At 47.1% G+C, this 23,227-nt stretch overlaps 1 protein-coding gene across 1 annotated transcript in view; it reads left to right on the forward strand.

Annotated features, from left to right (window-relative positions):
- Positions 1 to 15,855, forward strand: part of LOC137430972 (acetylcholine receptor subunit alpha) — a 90,751-nt gene extending 74,896 nt beyond the window's left edge. The window contains exons 8-9 of the mRNA XM_068121783.2: positions 14,928 to 15,164; positions 15,433 to 15,855. Of these exons, the coding sequence (XP_067977884.2) occupies positions 14,928 to 15,164; positions 15,433 to 15,564 (369 nt within the window). The 3' untranslated portion in view covers positions 15,565 to 15,855. The remainder of the gene's footprint in view (positions 1 to 14,927; positions 15,165 to 15,432) is intronic.
- The last annotated feature ends 7,372 nt before the right edge of the window (positions 15,856 to 23,227 follow it).

A 23,227-nucleotide genomic window follows, 5' to 3' on the forward strand; every position in this document is an offset into this window, starting at 1 on the left:
AGATAGCTTCATCGCGGGAGATTCCAATAATTCTGAAAGCTTTGGTTTCAACAGCGTGAAGCTGAGCTAGGTGTGAGGCAGGAGCACCGGCCCATAGGGGAGAACAGTATTCCATTGAGCTGCGGATGAAAGCCTTGTATGTGGTGAGGAGCTCAGGTGTGCCGAGGAAGGACTTCGCACGACGGAGGATGCCCAGTCGGCGACTGGCTTTGGAGGCCAGCTTGGAAATGTGGTTTTCCCAAGAAAGATCATGGCAGATAGTGAGACCCAAAATCTTGAGCGACAGAACTTCTTGGAGAGGATTGTTGAGAAAGTAGATGGGAGGGTTGTCCAGTCGATCTTTTCGGAGAGACATAGTAAGAGTGTGAGATTTGTCAGGATTGAAAGACATGTTCCACTTGTTTGACCAGTCTGTGATATTGTCCAGGTCTTCAGAGAGTGAGGAGGCAGCAGACTGCCGATCTGAGGGAAGAGGAATGGAGCGGCAGAGAGTGGAGTCATCAGCAAAGAGATAGAGAGGATTTTCGAGAGAGTCAGAGAGATCATTGATGAAGACCAGAAAAAGCACGGGGCCCAGAACACTGCCTTGGGGAACTCCAGCCTGAACAGGAAGAGGAGATGAGAGAAACCCATTCAGGGCCACACGTTGACGACGACTAGAGAGGAAGTCCGCCAGCCATGCGTGGAGATTTCCATGGATACCAAAGGAGGAGAGTTTGGTGAGCAGAGCGGGGTGCCAGACCGTGTCGAAGGCACGTGATATGTCGAGGGAGACAGCTCTAATTTCCTGTTTGGCATTGAGGACCTCCATCCATTGTTGAGACAGCAGAAGCAGCATGTCCAGAGTAGAGTGACCTGGTCTGAAACCAAATTGATGATCAGAGATCAAGCCATTGGAGAAGAGGAAAGATTTCATATCCGAAGCAATGATGGATTCCATGACTTTGCTGATAATTGGGAGAAGGCTGATTGGTCTGTAGTTGCTAGGATCTGTTTTTGCACCTTTTTTGTGCAAAGCGGTGATGTTGGCTGATTTCCAAGCAGATGGCAGTTGACCTTGAGCAAAAGAGAGGGTGAAGAGAACAGAGAGAGGGTGAGATAGAGCAGCAGAGCAGGATTTTAGGACCCGTGGGCTGATGCCGTCGGGTCCAGTTGCAGAATCAGAGTCGAGGGTTGACAGAAACTTTTCCACCTTGTCAGGAGGAAAGGACACGGAGTCCAGGAGCAGCAGGGTACGACTGGGTATGGTGGGTACAGAGAGGGATGGGTTTGGGACACAAGATTTAGAGGCAAACACAGAGTTGAGGCATTCAGCTTTTTCACGTGCGGAGTCAGCTGTGTAGCCGTTTGAGGTAAGGGAGGGGATGGAGGGGGAACAAACACCAGAAACGGATTTGACCAGACACCACCAGGATTTGGAAGAGGGAGACAGATAAGAGAGTTCGGTCTTGAGAACGGAGAGATATTGTTTCCTGGCTCTCCTGAGGGTGGACACACACTTGTTTCGGGCTTTGTGAAAGGAAATGAGATTTCCTTCCGTTGGATTTGCTTTCCAGGAGACGAAGGCAAGTTGTTTCTGGGCAACAGCCTCACCACAAGATTCCGTGTACCATGGACGGGAGGAAGGGTATGACAACTGAAGACGAGATGGGATAAATCTGTGCATGAGAGAGAGCAATTTACTTTGGAAGAATTCCCAGGATGAGTTGATGTCAGAGGTGGTAGAGATGGGAGACCAGTCCAGATGATTGATGGCTGCTTGAAGACCGTGCCAGTTTGCCTGAGTGAAATGCCAGACTCGTCGACGCTGAGCAGGCTCCCTGAGGATGGTCAGAGAGATGTCCACTTTAACAAGGACATGATCAGATGATCCGATCGGAGCAGAAGAAGAGCAGCAGACATTTTCAGGGAAGTTAGTCATAACCAAGTCCAGAAGAGAAGATGTTCCGTTGACTGAGATCCGGGTCGGGAAATTGACAGATTGTGTCAGTCCCAGTGAGTCGCAGAAGTCCTTTGCTGAGGAGCCATGGCTGGTGAGAGAGGTACCCACACCCAGCCAACTGGCATGATGACAGTTGAAATCACCACATATGAGGAAGAGAGAGTTGGGATGAGTAGATAGAAGTTGGTCCATATCATCAGACAGCGAGATGTAGATGGAGTCATCACTGTTTGGTGGACGGTACAACACACATATGAACAAGAGGTGGGAGCGAAGGGGAAGCCGTAGCCAGAGGTATTCCTGGGGGTGAGGTGGAGAGAGTGCAGTGCAGGGCGAGTGAGGAAGAGAGTTTTTGATAAAGATAGCAACCCCGCCTCCAGGACGAGGCTCAGGTCTATCCTACCGGAGGAGGGAGTAGCCCGGGAGAGATACTATGGAATCAGAGACATCATAAAGGAGGAAAGTTTCTGTTAAGCTGATCACGTCTGGTTTGACAGAAGCAACCTGTATGGAGAGATCAGTTAAGTTTGAACGAAGGCCCCGGATGTTTGAGGTCCATACCGTTAATGAAGAGGAAGGGGGAGCATCAGATACAGAACAGGGGGGAGGAGGGGTAGGGTAAGATGTGGAAGAGGTGGAAGGGATAGGGAGAGCTGTTGAAGGTGTGTCAGAGATTTCAGAATAGCTCGGAGAAAGGGAAGGATGGGGCGGACAAAAGGTTTGATGGTGATTGGGTGAGCCACAATGAGGTGTTATTTGAGGAGGGGGAAGAGCGAGGCAGAAGGTTGGGGGAGATGGAGGTGAGAGTTTGAAGGGGGAAGAAGCGGGGAGGACGCTTTGAGGAGGGGGAGTGAGAGGGGGGAAATTGAGAAGCAATGAGGGTGGGGAGATTTGAAGGGGAGGGGTGAGGGGGGAGTTTGGGAGGGAAGGGACAAGGGGAGGGATTTGAAAGGGATGGGATATGGGGGAGATTTGGAGGGGAGGGGTGAGGCAGGAGTCTAGGAGGGGAGGGGCGAGGGGGCGTCTTGGCGGGGAGTGGTGAGGGGGTAGTTTAGGAGGGAGGGGGCAAGGGGGGTGATTTGAAAGGGATGGGTGATGGGGAAGATTTGGAGGGGAGGGGTGATGGGGAAGATTTGGAGGGGAGGGGTTATGGGGAAGATTTGGAGGGGAGGGGTGAGATTGGATTTTTGAAAGTGTACGATTTATGGGAAACGAACATTTATTGCAAAATGAGTTTCTTGTGACCTTCGAGTTAAAAATACGTTTAAGGACGCTGGATGGAGGATGGAGTGCAGGAGAGTTTAGGGAATGTAGAAAAAAGGCACTATAGGAGATGGATATTTTTTTGGGGATGAATTGATTTGGTGAGCAAGTCGAAAGCAGCCTTTTAAAGAAGAAGAAGAAAAAGGTGTTATAAAATATGACGGAATACATAACTTGAGGGGAAAGTGTAAACATTGAAGGTTAATGAGTGAAAACTATCTGGGGAAATGGGGGAGAAACACGTGGTCGAAGAACGAACGAACGAATAAGAATGAATAAACGAATGAGAACAGAGAAGGAAATGTTTTTTTTGTTTGTTTGTTTTGTTTTTGAGTTGAGATTTACACAAGGAAGTAGGCTATGGGTGAAAAGACTGGGAATACAGAGAACGAAAGTTATTGGATCACAAACGACGGACCGCTGAGAGAAAACAAAGCCTCAAGGTTGTACAGTGCACACTGTACAAGGCCTCAAGACACGACACGGCAAACAGACGATCAATTTATGAAAGATAAACACCGAGAAACAACCAAAGTTGCACACAATAACTTCACACAGCGAAAGATAAATACAGTTTCGACAAAATACAATTGTGAACAGACTTAACTTCGAAAAACGTGGAGACCGTGTGGAGCTTCGAAAATCCCTCCCACCGTCTCCGAGATCTCCGGCTCGCCCAGGGCCTTCTCCATATTCTCATAATCAAGCTTTGGTGAAAATCTGATGACAAAACTCAAATAGTAAAAAGGTTACAGCCCTGACATGGACACGAAACACACACACGAACACACACAGGGAGACACACACAGACACACACACACACACACACACACACACACACACACACACACACGAAGACACACACACACACACGAATACACACAAATGGACACACACACCCACAGCATTCAAAGACTTATGGGAAGTTACGAGGAGCGGAAATTTAACATCTCTCCCCGAGCGTCATTTTTCCTTGATACGCCACCGCTCCACTGTACCTGCGATGTGTTTTTTAAATTTCCTCTAGATGATGGACCCAGATTGTGTATATCATATTCCCATCAGGAAAAGATTCATTGTTACCCAGCAACGCCGGGTACTTTTGTTAGTATATATATTGTTGCGGATCCGCTGCCGGCCTTCTCCCCTTACCAAGGGGGGATTAGTCCCCATGTCTTTGACTGACCAGCGCGACCCGGGACCTATGATGTCCCTTCCGGACAGCGCAAAATAGGGTATTAGGACCAAATTCGCTATTACCTAAATACTCGCGCTGCCATGAAGCGAGGAGATAAGCCCCACACGAACCACGTGTGGTGATATGCCGAGCGGTTGCGTACACGTGATCCGTGCCATTATCACTTACTAGACCCCGATTCAAGCGGTTCTTATTCGTACCACGCTTAGTCAATGGAGAAATCACAAAGGCGATCGATTTGGGAATCAAAGGAATAACAGGTTTAATTATTATTATTTACAATGTACAATGGTTCAACAGCAGAGACACAGAGCAATCCTTAAAAACAGTCTTATACTTAATCCCAAGGACACGGGCCTGTCTCACACACACATACTCACACGGGGCTTGCAGATGGCAGGACGATGTTCACCAGCTCGCCCAGGGATGGCTCTCGTGCAGTTCTCTCCGGTCCCCGACACGTCCTTTGGAGTAGGTGAAGGCAGGAGCTCTCCGCGTGTCGTCTGGACGGAGCGAGTTATCACGGGGCGAATTGGTAGGGAGCGGACTTCGACGCGGCTGGCGGTTATTCACTTGCGGCTATGGCCGCGCTTACTCGCATGGGTGAAAAGCGCTATTCGCGTTCCCGGGGCGTCTGGCTGCGCCTGCGTACGTGTACCGCCAACGCTTCTCCTTCTTCCCCTGGGCGCGCACGTTATACTGCGAGGTTATAGTTCACAATGGCGTCTCCACTGACCAAGTCCTTCTGACCCTCTTGCATCAAAGTCCTGCTGATAAGTCCTCTCCCAACAAGTCCTTTGACCAAGTCCTTTCCCAACAAGTCCTCTCTGTAAGTCCTTTTGAGGGCTTTGCGCAGCGACTTATATAGGCACGCCCCGCGAACCTTCTCGAACTCACCAGACGCGTCTCACCATGCCCTCTCACGCCATGCCGCTAGAGCCCTGATTGGCTGGTGGCTCTTACCGTCTCCCGCTGCCGCTCCCCGACCTCAATGCCGCCCCCACCCTTTTTAGGCCTACCACGTGTTACTCAACTAGTGGGCAGCCAATGCTTAACAAACTGGATCGAGGCTAGGGTGGCTGGGAAATCGGTGGCAAGTAAAGCCTATTTTCTTGTCTTTACACAACGCAGGCACTAAGAGGGGGAATGGCCTATTCTTACACATACTAAGACATAACTGTACTAAAAATGGGCCTTTATGTTGTTCGTGTGACTAACTATGGGGGGCAACCCTTTAACCTTTCATGACTTCAATGTGCCAATCTCAAAACCGCAGCAGTATATATACTAATCGTGGAATTTGAATCCTGTTTATAAAAATTGATTTAATCTTCAATGCACTTCTGCATATGCACACATACATACACATACATATACTTACGCTAACATTCAGGGTCTGCTTAGCAGGCATGTAAGACACCAGGCATTATAAAGCTCACAGTGTTAAGTGTGGAAAGTTTTGAGGAGATTACGGCTGGCTCAATAGCACAGTGGGCTGTTGACGCATAATCAATCGAGGTCTGTGGTTGGAGTCCCGTATTGAGTCAGAATTTTTCACACTTAGCCGCTCGCAGGAATTTGATTCCTGTTTATAAAAATATATATATACATACATGAGTATATATTGTTACATTTGTGGGGGTAGGCATGAAATATGTTAAGAAAGTTCAGAATATGTAGATTAGCATGCTCCGTATGCCGCGAAGCCATCTTGATGTACGTAAGTAGGCCGCCTGTTCATGTAAGAGCGTTTGCATGTCACCATAAGGGGCGTGGTTTTGTGCTAATTAATTCTCGGGCTTAAATATAAATTCCCCAGTGTGTAATTTGCCTCCTGTGGTCTTCTTCAGTTTTATTACATTCGGCCAGCCAAGAAATTGAGGGCTCAGTAAAACAACTATAACAAATGGACTCATTTGCTCACAGCGCCACCATGGCCGACAGCAACAGCATTTGCCGATCGGCAAGGGAATGACGTCATCCAAACATTCCTGAACAGAGATTAGACTCTGCCCCCCAGCGACTCGTAACATGGAGGCCACGCCCCGGCCTTCGTGATTGGTGGAGGCACGATTGGATGATTGAGTGGCGCTCGATGATTGACCAGAGTGTAATGCCAGCGTGGAACATTCGAGAGCTGGCGAAAAAGATGCGGTCTTGCCTTTTTTGGTCTCTCTGTCCTGGCGTTCGTTGGAGGTGGTCTCATTTCTCTTGTGTGCGGGCTTTCAAGAAAACGGCTGTGTTTGCCTTTTTCTCTTTGTTCTGGCTTGGTCGCGGGTGGTGGCTCATCTTTGGTGAGTGTGCATTTGTGGAAAGAGATTGAAAAATAGAGGTTCGGGGCAATCGGCATCGCGAGAAGTACCTCACGTTGGGATGTCGAGGAGCGTGACTCCGCGCCATTTTGTGCGCTTCCCGTGCGGTGGTTTGGAGGTGACGAACGACCAGCATGCCTTACCAGCCATTTGTGGACGCAGAGCTGAGTGCCGGCCGATTACCAAATCATTTTATTTTCTTTTATCATTCCCTTGTTTGTATATGAGTCTGACTGGGGATGTCTCAAATTAGGAAATAGTTTTACCTTTTATTCATTTTATTTGGTTTACAATTACTTTTAATAAATTCATTATTTGTTGGATTTTACTTTTATGTTTGTTTTGTTTTTGTTTTGTGGGTTCAAAATAACCCCGTGTGTTCCCGATCAGATAAAACTTCAAACCTTCCCACGTGCGCAAAGATATAATCCCGCCAAGTTTGAAATATGCCTCGGAGTTGAAGCTCATTTCGGTCATTTGTCCTCTTGGGGTGTTAACCCCAGGGACACGACAATTGGTGTCAGGAGTGGGATTTGAACCCTCTAAAAAAATAATTGGTGTCAGGTAGTGCCATTCGGACCCGGCGGACACTCAGTGTGCGGGGAAAGAGTGTGACACTCGCTGAGTGCAAATTGCACTCAGCTTTTGGAATCGAAAATTTAATGATCATCTCTCTCTTTCAGAGGGAGGATATATTGTAGTACTAGGGTGTCCGAATTTTCAGTCGATTGGTGTGCGAAAATGCAACATCGTGTTTTCAAAATTGTTTACAAAAACGTTTTTTCTGAGGTAAATTCAGCGCGCGCGGAGAAGCTCCTCGTCACATAATGGCAGGCGTGTATGAAATAGAGGAGCAGCTAGAAGGTTCCGAAGTGCAAGGAAGCGGGTTGGGGGTAGATTTTTACGGAGGTACGGCTGGAACCTCCCCAGTCCCGAGCAGCAGAACTCCTTTCCCAGTAATGTCGGAGTCTGAGACACAGGGAATAGTCTTGTCTCTTGGGTGCGATGCCCGACCAGATCTGGATACAATTATTAATGGGAATGACGGGTGTGAGTATAAACATTGAATGAATTGAGGGTAATATTAATGAATTGAAGGAACAAATGAATGTCCAATCTAACAAAATTGATGGAATGGAAAATAAAATGAATGCATTGAAGGGATAATTGAAGGGACAAATTAATTGAATAGAAAACAAAATTGATGCAATGGAGGGAAAATTTGAGGCAATAACACAGAAACAGGGGGAACGAATTGACAAAGTAGCGGGGGAGGAAATTGTATTAAAAATTGAAGAGGGTACAACCCAGGCTGTCCGAATAGGGGAAAAGTTTGAAGACCAAATTTGGGCCACTAGTACAAGAATCAATAAAGGAAATGAGGACCTGCAAGGCTATCGGACTTGTGTGGATGCCAGAATGTGACAACAGGTAGAGGAATGGGGACTTTAAACAACAGGGGGGGGGGGGGGGTGGTGAATTGGCTGAGGAGGTAAAAGGGTTGGAAGCCCGAATTGCAGAGCAAGAGCCGGTGTTTGTTAGTAAAGGCCTCTGGCAGTCAGAACTGATTGGGGATAGAGTGGATTAAGTGTTACAGGAGCGGCTGAACACCTGGGACAATACCTTCAAGGGGGAGGTTGCTCGGGTCCAACAGAGTCTGCAAGATGAGGTGAATTGGTCTGGTAAGCATCTCCAGGATGAGATTAAGGTGACCCTGGGAACCCTCACCACGAACCACAATTGGGCACCGGAGGATCCGAAATTGAATACCCAGTTAGGGGGGGGGTGGGGGGGAGGGTTGGTTTGGCCCCGAGCTGGATTCGGACAGAGAGGAGTTGGGGAAAAGAGCCTCTGGAAAAGCAATCCCCCTTGTGCATTTTGATTGGCCAGGGAGTTTAGAGGCTTTCCTGATGCAATTTCTGCGGGGGCCAGCTGCAGACATGCTAAACATTGTCCCAGAGGGAATATTGACCAGTAGGGGCATTTGCAACGCCTTGAACCATAGGCTTGAGACGGGTGCAAGGTGCGACCTGGTCCGGGCGCAGCTGCTGCATCCTAAGTTAAAATCTGGTGAAACATTGCAGGAGCTGGCCCAGGGTATTTACCAATCTGTGAGGATTGCGTATAGTGACCTACCAGCACAGGCGTGGGACAAGCTGGTGATGGAGAAATTTATGGTGGTTCTTCCTGACCCCAACGTCCGAACTCTGGTAGAATTACAGGACCCGGCCACGGTGCACCGAGCAGCTATGTGCATGGCGAGACTGACCTTTTTAAGGTGGTCGAACCGTGCACCAGAGATCTCACCTGTTACAGTACAGCAGGTGGAGGTATGGAAGCAGGAAGAGAAGCAGGAAGAATTGGCCATTCCCGAATGTTAAGGGAAATCAGCCACCAGCTGCCAAATTTGATGAGGGGTAAATTTGCATCAGGCGAGTCACAGCGGTGTGGTCCGGGTTCGCCATGAGGGCGGCCCGATTTTTGTTGGGTTGGCAAGGGAGTAAGGATTGTTCTGCCTGGGGTTCAGAGGGGTCCGTTCCTGGGGACTTGTTTTAGGTGCAGGAGAAGAGGACATGTGCAGCAGTACTGTCAGGAACCACCGAGGCCACAACCTGCTAACAGGCTTCACAGCCCAGAGAGGAGAGGACCTCCCGAAGGACCACAGGGTCCAGGGAGAGGGTCACCGCCTAGGGCTGTCCAGCCACTGTAGGCTGTTTGGGAAATTAGAACGAGCTGAGCATACGTGGCCATGCTCGGCTTGCAAGTGTGTGGAGAAGCATCCTCCTTTGGTGAAAGTAGTGAATTGCGGAAAAAAATGGCACGGGTAACCTGAGGGTTAGATGCAAAATTGAGGGGGACTTTTGTGAAGCTGTGGTGGACACTGGGGCCAGTGACACAATTTTTAATCCGAATGTGTTAGACCAAAGTGTTGGGGGCTGGGGCAAAATTGATAGGTTTGTAGGACACAGCCTTCAACTGGCTACGAGGGTGACGGTGCCAATATTGGGATGCGGGGTTGGACTGGGGGATGACAAGAAGGTGCAGGGGACGTGGCTGGAGGTGCCACCCACTATGACTGTGCCTCCCAGGTCCGAGGCCGTGGTACTGGTGGCGTTGGCAGCAGGTGCTCACCACATTGGCCAGCTGGGGCTAGTGGAGCCATGGCCCTCGCAGGGGACCAAAGGATTGGTGGTGGGTTGCACCCTTGTGGACACTTGTGGGCCTATGCTGGCGGTTCGGCTGCTCAACTTGTCCGATAGCCCTCGCACGTTAAGGGGCGGAGCTGTCGCAGCCAAGTTTAGTAGCGTAGTTGAGGTCACCTGAGGAGGTGGATCCACATGCTTGCCAGTACAGCCGGGAAAAGGGGAAATTTTGGGGGAAATTGGTTGGCCCAAGGGAGTGTGGGACATGATGACACGTTCTGAAGAGGGCCTAACATCGGAAAAGGTAGAGACATTGCACAATTTGGTTGGTAAGAAGTTGGATTTTTCTCTCTCTCCCCCGAGGATGTTGGATACACTAACCTCATCAGGTGGGAGATCAATGGGAAAGCGATGTGCTGGGACTCTCACCAAATTGGCTGTGTGAGGTGCTGTAGATGGGCTGTCTGAGCCAGCTAAGCGATGTGCTGGGACTCACACCAAATTGGTGGTTTGAGCATGGCTGTCACCATGTTCAGTGTGCTTTCAGTACAGACGCTCATTGCCCCAAACCCATTCCTCCTAAAGCCGTTTGCGTTTAGACCAACTCAAATCACTCAGAGACCACGTGACTTTATGTGCGTATTTAATAAGTAAAATGGGAGGGAGGGCTTAGGACATTAGAGCATTTATTTTCAGTTTATTCACAAGGACACGCATCCTGGGTATCAGAAGAATGGAATCGACTGTGGTCCATGTGTTAAGGACATTCTACAAAGCCTGGTGTAAGGCTGATTTATGCTTCTGCATTTGCGAGTCTGCGACCATGCACGCATGTCCCTGCAAAAATCCGCATGGTTGTTTGCCAACATACTTGCACGTTGTTGAGATTTTGGAGGTGTGCGCATCGACCCCTCTGCGAGCCTCTGTGGGCTACGGTTACCCAGAAACCCCTTCTCTGGCGTAGCTACGGTTACCCATAAACCCCTTCTCTGGCGTAGCTACGGTTACCCATAAACCCCTTCTTTGCGGGCTATGGTTACCCATAAACCCCTTCTCTGTGTAGCTACCGATACCCATAAACCCTCTCTCTGCGTAGCCATGTTTACCCATAAACCCCTTCTATGCGTAGCTACGGTTACCCATAAACCCCTTCGCTGGCGTAGCTATGGTTACCCATAAACCCCTTCTTTGTGGGCTACGGTTACCCATAAACCCCTTCTCTGCGTAGCTACCGTTACCCATAAACCCCTTCTCTGCGTAGTTACGGTTACCCATAAACCCCTTCTCTGCATAGCTACGGTTACCCATAAACCACTTTTTTGCAGGCTACGGTTACCCATAAACAAATTCTCTGCGAAGCTATGGTCACCCAGAAACCCCATCTATGCGTACCTATGGTTACCCATAACACCCTTCTCTGCGTAGCTATGGTTACCCATAAACCCCTTCTCTGCATAGCTATGATTACCCCTGAACCCCCTCTCTGCGGGCTATGGTTACCCATAAATTCCTTTTTTGCAGGCTTCGGTTACCCATTGTTACGGCCTGAAGCACACCAAGCCAAGCCTTCAATCACACTGTCTTTATTTATGGATTAATCACACGAAAATCTCTTCCCACACATAAAACCAAGAAGGGAGAAAAGAGGGAAAAACCCGAATAGGCCAGTCCAAGAGTAGGCAGGTCCAAGAGTAGGCCGGTCCAAGAGTAGGCCGGTCCAAGAGTAGGCCGGTCCAAGAGTAGGCCGGTCCAAGAGTAGGCCGGTCCAAGAGTAGGCAGGTCCAAGAATAGGCCCCAGGGCAGGCCCCGTAGTAGGCCCCACGGCAGGCCCAACAGTAGGCCCCAAGGCAGGCCCAACAATAGGCCCCAGGGCAGGCCCCATAGTAGGCCCCACAGCAGGCCCAACAGTAGGCCCAAAAGTAGGCCCCAGGGCAGGCCCAGTGGTAGGCCCCAGTGCAGGCCCAGCATGAGGGTAGGAGTAGGCAAGTTCACGAATAGGCCCCAGTGGTAGGCCCCAGTGCAGGCCCAGCACCAGAGGGTAGGAGTAGGCAGGCCCCAGTGGTAGGCAGCAAGAGTTCGATCAACGTCACCCTTCAGGTAAGGAGATTGCAGCTGGACACTCCACAACACCCGAAAAAGCACTCTGCCATAAGCCCTCCTCCAAAATGGCCACTCACTCCTCTGAATCACCTTCCTGGCCACTCCTCTGAATCACCTTCCTGGCCACTCCCCTGCCCCATAGCCAATCATAGGCTTTATACACGTGGACCAAACCACTTGGTCTAACTCACAGGGGGGGGGGTGGGGAGAAGGAAGATGAAAAAGGTCACAAACCGTAACACCTACCCCCCTTAAAGAAGAAAACTTTACCCCAAGAAAAGTTTTCTTTTACAAAGGCAGGATAAACAGTGCAAGCATAAACTTAACCCAGCATAAACAGTGCAATAAACAAACAGCCATCTCTCCTTGTGACATTTACAGGCATCATAGCTCATAGTACCTTTTAAGCATTGTAACGTGGCACACCCGGCGGGGTTTCCATCTGTCATGGGTCCGCACCACGTAGTTCACCTCACTCAGTTTTTTTTCGACCCAGTAGGGACCGCTAAACTTCGCCAATAGTGGCTCCCCAGGCAGAGGTAGTGAAACTAGCACTTTGTCTCCAGGCCTAAAATTACGAGCTGTCATATTCAGGTCAAAACGGGCCTTCATTACTCGCTGAGGTACTTTCAAATGTTCCTTGGCGACATTGCAGGCGGTGGTAAGTCTTTCCCGGAAAGTACCTACATAGTCCCGAAGGTTAGTGTTCTCCGTCTCTTCGAGGAATCTCTCTTTCACTACTGGGGAAACACAAACCCTATTGCCAGCCAAATCATTTCCCAATACGAAACTAATACCCTCTATGGGGAGAGTGGGGACTATTCCTACCATCACGGGTCCTGTGACCAAATCACACTTCAAGTTCACCCTATGTAAGGGGACTGGGACATAACGACCTGCAATGCCCTGAATTAAGGCACTCACTTTCCCCAAACTACTCAAAGTCAATGGTAAAACGGTAGACAACATCAATGACTGGGCGGTCCCAGTATCCCTCAGAATAACTACGGACTTGACTTTCCTGTCCCAAGACACCTGGCCCTTTGACACAAAGGGTTTATAATGGTCCTGTACGGGGCTCGGAAGGTCCGCAGTATACTCAGCCTTAATTGTAAGGGTACGATCCCTGTGGCTGTCCATTTTGGTTCGAACCAATGCAATAGGTCTAACGGAGTCTCTCTGCTTCTCCTCCCTTTGCAATTTCCAACAATTCGACTTCAGATGTCCCCTCTGTTTACAGTAATAACACGTGGGGGCTGGTCCCTGGCGAGATGCCTGACTGGACCACTCAAACTCTCTACCCAGAGACGGCCGCACCAATGGACCCCTATGGTCTGTCCACTTCCCCTCTGACCGGTCCTCACTAACCCCCTTCTTGTTATCCCAGGTAGTACCGTAATGAGGAAAACCAAGGCCTCTCTTATGGGTATGTTCATAATCATCTGCACCAACAGCAGCTTTTTTCAACTCACCAACCTTGTGATCCATAAGGTGTGTCCTAATGTCCAAGGGGATACTGTTCCTGAACTCTTCCATCAAGATAACCTCCCTTAGATTACCATAGGTCCTATCCACTTGTAGAGAATGATACCACCGATCAAAACTCATTTCCTTCTCCCTTGCAAATTCAACAAATGTCTGCCCAGCCTGTCTTTTTAAGGTTCGGAACTTCTGCTGGTATGCTTCCGGAACTTGCTCATAGGCTGACAACACAGCCTTTTTAACAGCCTCATAATTCTCTGACTGATCCTCTGACAGAGCTGAATGCACTTCTTGGGCTCTCCCTATGAACCAACTTTGTAGTGGCAGGGTCCTGTATTGTATGGGCCACTGAAGACGTTTTGCTATCTTTTCAAAAGACAGAAAAAACGTTTCCACCTCCTCCTCGTTAAACTTGGGAACAAGCCTAATGGTCCGAGCCACATCGAAGGAACGGGGGAGATCATTTTGACCCCCACCTGAATCGATGGAAACCGGGTGGGCCTGTCCCACCTGAATTTCTAATTTTCTTAACTCAAACTCTCGTTGTCGTTCTTCTTTTTCTCTTTCAAACTCTCTTTGCTTTTCTTCCTTTTCTCTTTCAAACTCTCTTTGCCGTTCCTTGTCTTCTAACTTCAGTCTGAGCTGTCTTTCTTCTGATTCTATCCTGGCCAATTCCAAGGCTTCACTCCTCAATCTTACCCCTAGTTCTAAACCCATGTGACCGACTCCAAAGAGACCCGACACCGGCGCGTCGGGGGCCAACGCACCGGCCTTCCACCGTCCATGGAGGAGGCCCCGATCGAAAGGACTTGGACCCCCGAGCAACACCGGGAGGTGCGAGCTCCTGTACGCAACAACTCCACGTATTTAGCCTTGGATGGAGTTTACCACCCTCTTTCGGCTGCATTCCCAAGCAACCCGACTCCAAAGAGACCACTCACTCCTCTGAATCACCTTCCTGGCCACTCCCCTGCCCCATAGACAATCCTAGGCTTTATACACATGGACCAAACCACTTGGTCTAACTCACAGGGGGTGTGGGGGGCAGGAAGAAGAAAAAGGTTACAAACCGTAACACCCATAAACCCCTTCTCTGCGGGCTATGGTTACCCATAAACCCCTTCTCTGCGGGCTACGGTTACCCATAAACCCCTTCTCTTCGGGCTACGGTTACCCATAAACCCCTTCTCCACGTAGCTACGCAGAGACGTTTACGTGGATCTTGGCAGAAGCATAACTCCGGCTTTTATGGTTAAGGAGGCTGGCTTAAGATCTTAGAGTCTTGAGTTCAAGATCTTAGAGTCCCGTTGTGCTGTTGGAATAACACAATGTGGATTGAAAATGAAACCACAATGAAATGGCCTATGATATCTGAGCTAGAGGTTTAACGTGGAGTTTCGTGGTTCAGTTACTAATATGGTATCTTACGAGTTTCAGAGCCTAGCCGCACTACCCACATGTGGTTGTTGTGTTTGTCTTTGCTGCAGATTTTTATCGAAACCATCCCCGGCTTGATGTTCTTCTCGTCCATGAAACGTCCGGTCGAGCAACACAAACCACCTCGGCTGCCCGAAGACTTGGACATTGCAGAAATCTCGGGAAATCAGCGTCCTGCGGGCAACTTGTACCAGTGGCCACTGGCCTATGATCCAGACGTCCGCTGTGCTATCAGTGGTGTCAAGTACATTGCGGAACAAATGAAACTGGAGGACGAGTCCAACCATGTACGGAAAGAGGAAGCACTTATCACTTTTGTTTATTTTAGACTTTGCAAACTTGTAGAAACAAAAGGTTGCAGAACTAAAATAATGTTTGACAGCATCAGAAACAGCTCCATAACCCAAACATTTCTTCTTTGTCATTTTGTGAACTTCAGTAATTTCTTTAGAGTTAAATTTCTTCATCATATATTTATCCTTTTAAACTCTTTTGAGGAGATACAACCATTTTAAGCAGTTCCTCAAACTCTCTGTTTTTTCTTCCCTTTTGCAGGAGGCAGATGAGTGGAAGTTTGTTGCTATGGTAATCGACCACCTCCTGCTTGGGGTCTTCCTCCTGGTTTGCATAATTGGCACAATTGCCGTGTTCGCTGGACGCCTCATCGAGCTTAGTCAGGAGGACTAGCTTCACAATGCACTCAATGCCAAAATATTCTTTCCAGGAGAACGACATTTGAAGGAAGTGGGATGCTGGTGAAGGTTGGAAAAGGAGGCTGACGTCAAGTGGATTTGATGTAAATGTTACTGCAAGTTAAGGAGATCAGTGGGAAAATGGGGCAATTTGTTGAGCATGTCCATTTCAGTTTGTGTGCTCTTGAGCAGAACATTAACGGAATGCAGTCCATGAAAGATTGAAAAGTGCCAGCATAACACTGAAGATGTGAAAATAAAGGAATCTGACTTTGGAATTTCATAATGTATAATGTGTGTGCACCAGTCGCCCTCTCTTATTGCTCGACCCCAATGGTTCATGTGGCCCTCACTCGATCACGACTTTACTGATGTCACCAAACTCTGCCCTTATTGCTCGACCCCAATGGTTCATGTGGCCCTCACTCAATCACGAGTTTACTGATGTCACCAAACTCTGCCCTTATTGCTCGACCCCAATGGTTCATGTGGCCCTCACTCAATCATGAGTTTACCCATGTCACCAAATTCTGCCTTTATTGCTCGACCTTAAGGGTTCATGTGGCCCTCACTCAATAATGAGTTTACTGATGTCACCAAACTCTGCCCTTATTTCTCGACCCCAATGGTTCATGTGGCCCTCACTTGATCACGAGTATACTGATGTCACCAAACTCTGCCCTTGTTGCTCGACCCCAATGGTTCATGTGGCCCTCACTCAATCATGAGTTTACTGATGTCACCAAACTCTGCCCTTATTGCTCGACCCCAATGGTTCATGTGGCCCTCACTCGATCATGAGTTTACTGATGTCACCAAACTCTGCCCTTATTGCTCGACCCCAATGGTTCATGTCGCCCTCACTCAATCACGAGTTTACTGATGTCACCAACCTCTGCCCTTATTGCTCGACCCCAATGGTTCATGTGGCCCTCACTCAATCATGAGTTTACTGATGTCATCAAACTCTGCCCTTATTGCTCGACCCCAATGGTTCATGTGGCCCTCACTCAATCATGAGTTTACCCATGTCACCAAATTCTGCCTTTATTGCTCGACCTTAAGGGTTCATGTGGCCCTCACTCAATAATGAGTTTACTGATGTCACCAAACTCTGCCCTTATTTCTCGACCCCAATGGTTCATGTGGTTCTCACTTGATCACGAGTATACTGATGTCACCAAACTCTGCCCTTATTGCTCGACCCCAATGGTTCATGTGGCCCTCACTCAATCATGAGTTTACCCATGTCACCAAATTCTGCCTTTATTGCTCGACCTTAAGGGTTCATGTGGCCCTCACTCAATAATGAGTTTACTAATGTCACCAAACTCTGCCCTTATTTCTCGACCCCAATGGTTCATGTGGCCCTCACTTGATCACGAGTATACTGATGTCACCAAACTCTGCCCTTATTGCTCGACCCCAATGGTTCATGTGGCCCTCACTCGATCATGAGTTTACTGATGTCACCAAACTCTGCCCTTATTGCTCGACCCCAATGGTTCATGTCGCCCTCACTCAATCACGAGTTTACTGATGTCACCAACCTCTGCCCTTATTGCTCGACCCCAATGGTTCATGTGGCCCTCACTCAATCATGAGTTTACTGATGTCACCAAACTCTGCCCTTATTGCTCGACCCCAATGGTTCATGTGGCCCTCACTCAATCATGAGTTTACCCATGTCACCAAATTCTGCCCTTATTGCTCGACCCCAATGGTTCATGTCGCCCTCACTCAATCACGAGTTTACTGATGTCACCAAACTCTGCCCTTATTGCTCGACCCCAATGGTTCATGTGGCCCTCACTCAATCTTGAGTTTACTGATGTCACCAAACTCTGCCCTTATTGCTCGACCTTAAGGGTTCATGTGGCCCTCACTCAATCACGAGTTTACTGATGTCACCAAACTCTGCCCTTATTGCTCGACCCCAATGGTTCATGTGGCCCTCACTCAATCACGAGTTTACTGATGTCACCAAACTCTGCCCTTATTGCTCGACCCCAATGGTTCATGTGGCCCTCACTCGATCATGAGTTTACTGATGTCACCAAACTCTGCCCTTATTGCTCGACCCCAATGGTTCATGTCGCCCTCACTCAATCACGAGTTTACTGATGTCACCAACCTCTGCCCTTATTGCTCGACGCCAATGGTTCATGTGGCCCTCACGCAATCATGAGTTTACTGATGTCACCAAACTCTGCCCTTATTGCTCGACCCCAATGGTTCATGTGGCCCTCACTCAATCATGAGTTTACCCATGTCACCAAATTCTGCCCTTATTGCTCGACCCCAATGGTTCATGTCGCCCTCACTCAATCACGAGTTTACTGATGTCACCAAACTCTGCCCTTATTGCTCGACCCCAATGGTTCATGTGGCCCTCACTCAATCTTGAGTTTACTGATGTCACCAAACTCTGCCCTTCTTGCTCGACCCAAATGGTTCATGTGGCCCTCACTCAATCATGAGTTGACTGATGTCACCAAATTCTGCCCTTATTGGTCGACCTTAAGGGTTCATGTGGCTCTCACTCAATCATGAGTTGACTGATGTCACCAAATTCTGCCCTTATTGCTCGATCTTAAGGGTTAATGTGGCTCTCACTCAATCTTGAGTTTACTGATGTCACCAAACTCTGCCCTTATTGCTCGACCCCAATGGTTCATGTGGCTCTCACTCAATCTTGAGTTTACTGATGTCACCAAACTCTGCCCTTATTGCTCGACCCCAATGGTTCATGTGGCCCTCACTCAATCATGAGTTGACTGATGTCACCAAATTCTGCCCTTATTGGTCGACCTTAAGGGTTCATGTGGCTCTCACTCAATCATGAGTTGACTGATGTCACCAAACTCTGCCCTTATTGCTCGACCTTAAGCGTTCATGCGGCTCTCACTCAATCACGAGTTTACTGATGTCACCAAATTCTGCCCTTATTGCTCGACCTTAAGGGTTCATGTGGCTCTCACTCAATCTTGAGTTTACTGATGTCACCAAACTCTGCCCTTATTGCTCGACCCCAATGGTTCATGTGGCTCTCACTCAATCTTGAGTTTACTGATGTCACCAAACTCTGCCCTTATTGCTCGACCCCAATGGTTCATGTGGCTCTCAGTCAATCATGAGTTGACTGATGTCACCAAACTCCGCCCTTATTGCTCGACCTTAAGGGTTCATGTGGCTCTCACTCAATCTTGAGTTTACTGATGTCACCAAACTCTGCCCTTATTGCTCGACCCCAATGGTTCATGTGGCTCTCACTCAATCTTGAGTTTACTGATGTCACCAAACTCTGCCCTTATTGCTCGACCCCAATGGTTCATGTGGCTCTCAGTCAATCATGAGTTGACTGATGTCACCAAACTCCGCCCTTATTGCTCGACCTTAAGGGTTCATGTGGCTCTCACTCAATCATGAGTTGACTGATGTCACCAAATTCTGCCCTTATTGCTCGACCTTAAGGGTTCATGTGGCTCTCACTCTTCCTCTAAGAAGCGGAGGAAGTTTTACCTCTAAGTTGTCGCCGTGCAATTGTGTGCCTTATCCCGAAGAAAGGAGACTTACAGTCTTTACAAAATTGGCGGCCTATCTTCCTGCTTTGTGCGGATTACAAAATCCTTTCCAAAGTAATTGTAAACCGCATAAAGCCTCTCCTTAGTTTTTTTTTAATACACTTTGATCAATCGTGTTTGTCTTGTGGGATGTTTAAGCCTGGTGTTGGCTTAGCGATTATGGTGCCAGCTTGGGATCCTAGGATCCTGGGTTCGAATCCCGGTCGATCGCTGAATTAACGCCAGGGGGGTTGACTCAGCCTGTCATCATTCCGAGGTCGGCAAATTGAGTACCAGTTCACTGGTAATTCCCTGTGTGTCGCAAGAGGCGACTAACAGGGTTTGCCGACAGGAAGAGCATGCGGCCATAAAACATTGCTTCACAAAAGGGACCATGGTGTCCGAAAAAGGCCAAGCCCTGCTCTGTGGGGAAAGATGGCCTCTAAAGGTGGTTCACTTGTGGGATATCTGTGCTGCACAAAAACAGAATGCTGGCCTGTTTTTACTTGCGAAAGAGAAAGCATCTATATCATAATAGCGTAAGGACTCGACTTTGTTATCCCTTTTACGCCGCACCCAGTGACCCGATGCCCACGGCACTAATGCATTTACGATCTACGAACCGCGCTCTTTGTTTATCACGTACAGCCATACTCGAAAAATCTGAATTAGCCGACGTTGGGGCCCAAAAGCTTCCGATTAACTGCCGATACGACGCCATCTTATGACGCCATCGTGTGGCGTCTGCTGGGCGAAGGCGAAGCAAGCCGTCCACTGATTGGACAGGTGAAGGCGAAAGCAAGCCGTCCACTGAGTGGACAATCCAGAGCATGCATTTGTGCCGGTGTCGGCGATCGTTGTTCATATACGCACTCTTCATTCTCATCTTTCTTCCTAACTCTTACTCGGACAAGCAAATCCCCTATGCCATCCATAATGGTACACTCTATCCATACACCACATCCTCCCTTCCATGGATGTTCCACGGGTTTCGGCTAGTTTGACACTATTAGCCATGAATATGTTTTTCATACCTTAAAACCCAAACCTGCAACTAACCCTGTTCCACTGGTATCCACCTACTTCCCCATCTCATCCCAATTGCCAAGTATTTTGAATAAGGCCCTTCTATCTCCTCCATCAGTCTGAAACACTCTGCACCACATTTCCTCAACCTCCACTGACGTTATTTTGACGTGGTCGGACACTCGGGGAGCTTTCAGTAAAAGCAAAGCACCGACAGCCCCACAGCAAAGAAACTAAGATTCCAGACTTCCATAATGCGTTTGTGTGGGAGATAGCACTTGTTACTAACAGGTCGTGCAACATTTGCTGTTATGGGACTCGACCTGCCTCATCAAGTTAGGGGGTTCGATTTTTATTTAACCAGCTTAGAATAGACACAAATAAATGATTTAGCAGTATGTCGTCCTGCCGAGCACATAACAACAGTGAAATGTGGATTGTCGGGTCTGCTTTCATTTATTTGGGACCATAAATCCCGGTCTTCAAAGCCACGAGTATCACATGGACGCGATCCTAGTTTTGAGGTGATGTGTTGGCTTAATGAATGCACATGATGTGAGCATCATGTTGTATTTACAGTCGGATTTGCTTTTTGTTGTACACCGCTCCTTCCCTATGCCATCTCCAGGCATTGCATGACGTCATTGCCGGGCACCAAAGGGGGCTCAGCAATGACGCACGCTGAAAGGGAGTACTCAGTTTTCACTCTGGTTGTTTGTTTTCTTGCTTTCTTGCTTACTTTCTTTCTTTCTTTCTTTCTTGCTTTCTTTCTTTCTTGTTTGTCCGGGCGATATCTCAGCCATCCTTTGAGCTAGGAAACTAAAATTTCGGCACAATAGTGAGCAAGTCCTTTGTCAAAAAGGCTAATTTTTTTTGATTAATCAATTAATTGAGGAGTTATTTAATTATTAGCAATTACTTAAGTACTTATTTAATTACTTAAATTTCCTTTCTCTTCTGACCATTAACTCAGGCACCTTTTGAGTTAGGAAGCTGATATTTGGACATGCCAATGACCAGGTGATTTGGCTGCAAAGGCTATTTTTGATTTATTAATCACTCCCGCCAGGGAGTAATGCATTCACTCGTGTCCGTGTGTGTGTGTGTGTGTGTGTGTGTGTGTGTGTGTGTGTGTGTGTGTGTGTGTGTGTTCGTGTGTTTGTGAACAAGATATCTGGAAAAGTTCTGAACGGATTTGGATGAAAGTTGGTGGGATGATTGCCCTTGCGATAAGGAAGAATTGATTAGTTTTTGGTGAAGCTCAGGATATTATTCCCGATCCAGGAATTTTTTGAAGGATTTTTTTTACCATTGGAAGACAGGACTCATTTTTTTAAACATTATCTTCTATATATTCTATATTTAACATTGTGATATGAAAATAGTTTTCATATTTGTTGTAAATGTAGTTTAAACACGTGGTTATGCATTAGAGCGGTGTATTTTTTTAGGAGCGTCGTCTTCAATGTTCATTTTTTAAATTATAATAAAGACATATTCTGTCATTTTAAAACCACCAAAGTGTGTATTAGGTTTCCCCGTTTAATAAAATGTATCGTTTGATACATAGAATGCTTTAAAACTTTTTTCTTTTTTCTTTTTTTACCTCAGAAGAGATATCAACATTTAGCTCAGCGAATGTCATTTGCGGTGTCAGTATTTGATGAACTTATAAAGACTTAGTTCCAGATTTGTCAATGGCTATGGTATATTAACAAACGAATAAAACAGATTTGGCAAAATTTCAACTTTTTAAAAAAAGATTGCATATTCATCCAGGGGTGTGAGTGGCTGAAGAAGAAGAAACTTCGTATGGGCTTCCCAGACCAAATAAATAATTCTGGTTCTGGCTCTGCGATTTTCAGGTTTATTACTCCCGCCAGGGAGGAACGCATTTGATCGTGTCCGTCCGTGTGTGTGTGTATTCGTATGTTCGTGTGTTTGTGAACAAGATATCTGGAAAAGTTCTGAACGGATTTGGATGAAAGCTGGTGGGATGATTGCCCTTGGGATAAGGAAGAATTGATTAGTTTTTGGTGAAGCTCAGGATATTATTCCCGATCCAGGAATTTTTTTTGGAAATTTTTTTGGGAAAGATTTTTTCTGTTTTACTGCATTAATGCTTTTATTCTTATTCTTAAATGATGTTTTTCTCCTCTAATTCTGAGATATATCAAAATAAATTATCTGACAGTTAGGGTTTACTTTCTTTTTCATTTATTGTTTTGGGGAGAGGGGATGTTAAACAAACTGTATTATTCCAACTAAACCCACGGTGGGAGTATGCGCTCTACTGAGTGGCGTTCTAGTTGATCAATTAATCAATTAATCGATTAATTATTTAATTATTCGATTAATAACTTTTTTTTTTTTTTAAGTTACAGATTCTGATGAAATGGTGGTGGTTTATGTGTTCTATGACCGAATTGATTAATAATTAAATTTTTTAATGATTATTATTTATTTATTTTCATTATTAATCATTTATTTATTTTCTTTCTCATTTGGCCAATATCTCAGGCACCTTTTGAGCTCGGAAGCTAATATTTGGACATGAGGGTGACCAAGTGATGTGGCTATCAAGAATATTTTTGATTTATTGATTAATCACTTAATCGATTAATTATTTATTGATTAATCAATTAATTAATTTTTTTTTTTATTAATGACGTATTTAATTGTCTAAAAGATACATCTTCGGATGAAGCACTAGTGGTTTAGTTATGCTATTAGCCAATTTATTAAGAAAATATTTTGTGATAATCTTTTTTTGATTTTAATTATACAATTAATCAATCAATTAGCGTACACCTCTCCCTCCCAATGCAGCCTCTATGAGCTGCACTGCGCTATTGCCGGGCGCCGGAGGCGCCCCGGCAATGCTGCGCTGTGGGATATTTAATTATTTGGCATGGGGGCGGTGTACTTTGAATGTATCTTCACTTGTTTAACTTCTTTTTTTTTAAACATGATCAAAGGCTCGTAGTGGGACTGCCATAGTGCCATACACATGGATGGATATACAGCCATACATATGTGACGCAACTAAAGACTGTTAGATGAGACAAA

Source organism: Myxine glutinosa, chromosome 7, assembly GCF_964187855.1.
Source record: "Myxine glutinosa chromosome 7, kmMyxGlut1.1, whole genome shotgun sequence".
Taxonomy (NCBI): domain Eukaryota; kingdom Metazoa; phylum Chordata; class Myxini; order Myxiniformes; family Myxinidae; genus Myxine; species Myxine glutinosa.